Below are 5,000 nucleotides of genomic sequence, written 5' to 3' on the forward strand. Positions count from 1 at the left end.
AACAACTTATTATCTGCCTTTCCGCCACGCTTCATCAATCACCGGAAATCACTTGTGGGCGTGGCCAATCATAGCACGGCAAAAGCGAAGCAGTATGAACAAAAACATTGAATCTTCGACTCGGGTGTTGAGTGTGACAATATTATGGCGAATCGGGTATCGCTACGTTAGGATGGCGAATAAGCTGGTTTGTGGGAGGAGAGTTTGGGGACAAAAGATATCCGGACCCATAATGTTTTGAAATGAAGGGAAATGTCGTCTGCATTGGGTGGAAGAACAGCCTAACGAGGCATGAATGAAAAGGGTGGTGGTTGTGATCTATGGGAGGGGAGGAGAGATTGTAAACTTGATAGTTTGGACATTTTAAATCGACATCAAGACTGTTTTTGGTGGGGACGAAAAAGAAAAAAACAAAACAAAACAGATTGTACGTTACAAATAGGAGCTCGAGTAGTAGCGCTTGGACCTTTTTATCACGAGTCCTGTAACACGATATTATTATTTCGATTATTGGCGCGACGAGTGAGAGCACAAAAATCCATGACGTGTCGTGCAATGTGCTACTACTGGAGTCTTGTGAAATAGCTAGACATAATAAATTATCGATCGATTATTGAACTTATTCTTTATGCATGAGGACTAATAGTGCTTCAGTCATTTGTTTTGGATTACGCGGTGTTACGGTTATGTGATATTTAACGAGTAAGAGTGACTTCGATTTTTCTTTGATGTGTATATCGATATCTGTTTTAACGATGAAATTATTGGAAATAGATGCTCGAAATTTGTTCATAAAACTTTTACAGTTATGTAGGTAATGTTTCATTCCTGGATTGTAATAGAAAACAAAAAATGACTTTGAGCTGAAGTTTGACGTGTAGACAATTTATTTTTTGTGGAAGATTGAAAGGACAACATTATATCAGTATAAGTTATCGACCACATTACTGATAATTGGTAAAACCCGAGAAGTCCGCATAAGTTTGGTCATTGCAATGGAGCTCAAATTCAACTTAAGTGTATTTTTTAATTTATTTCCAATAATGGCAGTCTATTGAAAACTATTTTTATTTTTTTGCAACAAGACCAGGCACATTTTTAAAATCATTTTTGGCAGAGAACTTTCACTCGATCGATTAAGATGACGTATCATTACGTCTTAATTCTTAGATTTCTTCACAGTCTCAGCTTTGGGACATTTGGAGAAGTTGGGATGGATGGAGGGGGCGGGGGACGGTCATATATTCACTCAATATATCATGAAATAAAATATATCTGACCAAAATGAAATAATATGTGATATGTAAATTTACGACAGACAAGACATAGAGTTTCACTTTCACCGCTACTGTTTCTTGTTGCCAGTTTTGACAACTTTGAAAACGAAAGGTCTTGATTTTGCTTGTTTGTTCGAATTACAAAAAGTCGAGAGGTTCCTAAATGAGTCAATAAAATGTATAGTAAAATTAAGGGAGTAAAAATGACTCATATAAAAGATACAACTTTGTGTTATTTACTGATTGAATAGGAACCAGCTCTTACACCATTGTATATTTTGTAACCGTGGTCATATCAATCACACAAAACACAATCAATAGATTGTCCATAAATAATTAAATAAAGAAATCATGGCACGATTAAACAGTTATTTACTTGGAAATTCTTCTGTCTTCCGTCATGTCGCCCCCCCCCCCCCCCCACCAGGTACAACAACGAAAGGATGTCATATCTTTTTCCACCAATTTCCTTCATGTCTCCTGTGGCCTTCCATGTTGCGATTTCCTGACTTGGAGATTCAGTGCAGAAATTCTGTCATACACTGACAAAACAATTTATTTTCATTGCTTTGACAAAAAAAACTTCAGCTTCATTGATCGATAAATTAAAATGAGCAATAACATGTCAAAAAACAAAACAAAACAACTGGTACAGTCGCCAGATATAGAATTTGAATGAAGAACTATCAACATTACAAATCTTGTAATCTTTTGCATATTTTGTTATCTTTTTAAAATATAGTTAAGAGATTTAGGGTTTAGCTACTTTTATTTATCTCACACTAAGTATAGAATTTAATTCAAATCTCATAACTTAGGCTTTTAAAATAAGGTTTCCACGTCTCTGATGAGTTCATACATACCACAGTGTGGCGATTGGACACACATTCTGAATTGCAATATGTAAATGAAAGTCTTCTTGTTCTTCTTTGTTTCCCCCCTCATAATGTTATCTTCATTTGAATGTCTAGTTGGTACAGAGACGCCTGTCTTCCTATCCTCAGCTCTGTCAGGTCCCATACAGTTTGATAATAATACAATGCATTTCTACTCCAGATTATTGTTTCTAACATTTGAATTGCGAAGAAAGCAATTCATAGTCAATTTATTAGTACCCTGCTGAAACTATGCAAGTCGCAAAGTTCAAAAGAAATTATTATTATTTGCAACAAAAGCCCATATGCAAATTATGTTACTTCATGTATTTATATAAAGGAAATGGTCAATCCATTTATTCTGTTTTCCCATGCATTCTATCCTTTGATAACTATTTTGATTTTAAAAATCTTTAAACGTGTATGCGCTAATTAGTGATATTTTACGTGATGATTTGGGGGAAAGGAGCAAAGACATTAACACTCGGTCAGCTGACTCTATTCTCCTGTAAATAATCTTTAGTATATGAACCGACGTGTACGCATTTAATTCCAGGTCTGATAACCCAATTCCATATGGACTCATTAATTGTTGTATTGGAAATCTAGAAAAAAAATAAAGTCAAAATATTGTCTCTTACAACAATGTAAAACTAGGCCCATAAGTGGTTTCGGATATCAAACATGCATATATGTACACGTCGACATGAATCTATTTATTTATTTATTTATATATTTATTTATTCGCGTATGCATTTATTTTTTCATTTATTTATGTGTTCATTTACCAATTATTTATTCAACTATCTACCATTTATTCAATTTGATTTTCTAGGTTTCATGTTAAAATTGCCACCAATTTATTGTTCTCATTCAATCAATAGCAAGACTGGACAATATAATGAATGTGACAGAATGTTGTACTTTGTTACAATGTATATTTTTCAATGCTGGTGGTCATTGTAAATATCAAATGTGAAGAAAAGAAAACTGACGGAGTACGAATATCGTTATCAAAAGGGGGAAAAGTTTATCATATAATATAAAGAAGTGAAGCAATCTTTCAATGGTGTGATGACGGACAGAAATAAACAACAGTTATAGAGTTCTAGACAGTGAACAATAATAACAATAATAGGTGAACCTCAGGATTATTTACCAGTCAGCCCAACAACCAGTCGACTTGGCGTTCCAACCCACTCTCCCCCCATTCACAATGTTGGGGCCCATGCTTCCATATCACCCCCTGGCGGGCCTCGGATTCCTAAGGCCCTTCTCTATGGAAGGTAAGATGATTTAGAATTTACTTTGAATTTGTAAGTTTTAAAGATAGAAATGATTAAAAATAAACTTAACACATCCCACCCACTCTATTCAAGGCATCTTGACATACGCATTTAAAAGATCCAATTCAATTCAAAGCTTTCAGGCTTTTACTAATATTTTACAATATTATTTGATGGCAATGTAGAGTTTGTACGAAAGAGGAAAAAATATTAGATAAGACTAACACAACATGATGATATTATTTAAGACACCACGAGATTTGAAGTCTCAATCGCTCAATCAGTAGAGCTGTTTTATTTATCTATCAATATATCTATATTTATTTTCAAGGGTTTTTGCGATGCTTGCGATCCTTTTAAGTAGTTTCAGAGGCAAAAGAAAAAAAAAAAAAGAAAATGAGAATTAATTAAGAGATTTTAAGATGCATTTATAGCATTGGAGGAAAAGAAAAAAAATAATGAAACCATTTCAAATTTAAAAAAACAAAAACAGAACTAAATACCAAATTAATGTGCATTGTCTGAGATCACCCGAAAGTCTCACCCAGATACTGACTATGGGTCATTACTAAGATGGATACATTGGATGCTAAATGCATTATATCAATAATTTAAAAAACTCAGATCTATAATATGTATAATATATAATATATCATAGGCATACGATTTATAGGGAAAACAGGATTATCTTCGGAATTCAAAAGAAGGACCATTCATTTGACCATTTCCTTCTTGGCAAATACTTGAGACATGATTAAGAAAGAGCTAAGTAATTTTACTCCAGGACAGGGCCATCGTATTCTGAAAAAATGACAAATAAAAAAACACACCATAACAAAAAACAAAAACAAAAAACAAAAAGGAAAAAACAAAACAAAAACAAAAACAAAAGCAAACAAAATAACCAAAAAAAAAAAAAAAGAGGAAAATTATAATAATAATAATAAAAATTACATTTATCAGATTTCGGTCAGAAAACTCGCCCTTTGTTATCGATCAATTGAAATGTACCTCATCTTGTCAAAAACCTGTCTCAAGTTTGAAAGTTTTTGACCAGATAAGGGTAATTTTAATCGATCAATATTTGAAGGATTTTTTTTCTGGCCAAAATGTTAATAACATAAAATGTTAATAACATAAAATGTTATGTTTTATTATTTTTTTTCAGAATACGATACCCTTGTTCCAAAAAAAAAAAAAAAAAAAAAAAAAAAAAAGCAACATGATTAAACGTCTGAAAAGTAATGAGAGGCTAGAATTAATTGTTTTAACAGTGAGGAAATGAAAAATGGCATCTTTGGCTCAGAGGAGCGTGCTATGACAATGACAATGCACTGAAATATGGTCAGGCAAATATGGTGACCTTGTGATTTTGACTCAGATACTTCACACACATTAACCAACATCACTCAGGTATGAATGCGTACCTAGATATAGGCAATCTGACGAAACTTTATAAGAGTTGTGGTATAAAGGGGGAAAACTAAAAGGGATTGAAAATTTGATTCCATATTTATGACATGGTAGGGAAAATAGATGACGCATTTTGAAGTTAATTGGGC

At 33.2% G+C, this 5,000-nt stretch overlaps 1 protein-coding gene across 3 annotated transcripts in view; it reads left to right on the forward strand.

The window, feature by feature from the left end:
- Positions 1–437: 437 nt before the first annotated feature.
- The window catches only part of LOC144970904 (uncharacterized), a 61,760-nt gene continuing 57,197 nt past the window's right edge, over positions 438–5,000 (forward strand). The window contains exons 1-2 of one of the 3 annotated variants that reach the window (XM_078911046.1): positions 438–702; positions 2,988–3,438. In XM_078911046.1, coding sequence (XP_078767172.1) covers positions 3,369–3,438 — 70 coding nt within the window. In that variant the 5' untranslated portion in view covers positions 438–702; positions 2,988–3,368. Of the gene's footprint in view, positions 703–735; positions 815–2,987; positions 3,439–5,000 lie in introns of those variants that run through there. The other 2 variants (XM_078911047.1, XM_078911048.1) reach the window with 2 other exon arrangements.

Source organism: Berghia stephanieae, chromosome 4, assembly GCF_034508935.2.
Source record: "Berghia stephanieae isolate SIO BIC M18660-M18661 chromosome 4, UCSD_Bste_1.3, whole genome shotgun sequence".
Classification (NCBI taxonomy): domain Eukaryota; kingdom Metazoa; phylum Mollusca; class Gastropoda; order Nudibranchia; family Aeolidiidae; genus Berghia; species Berghia stephanieae.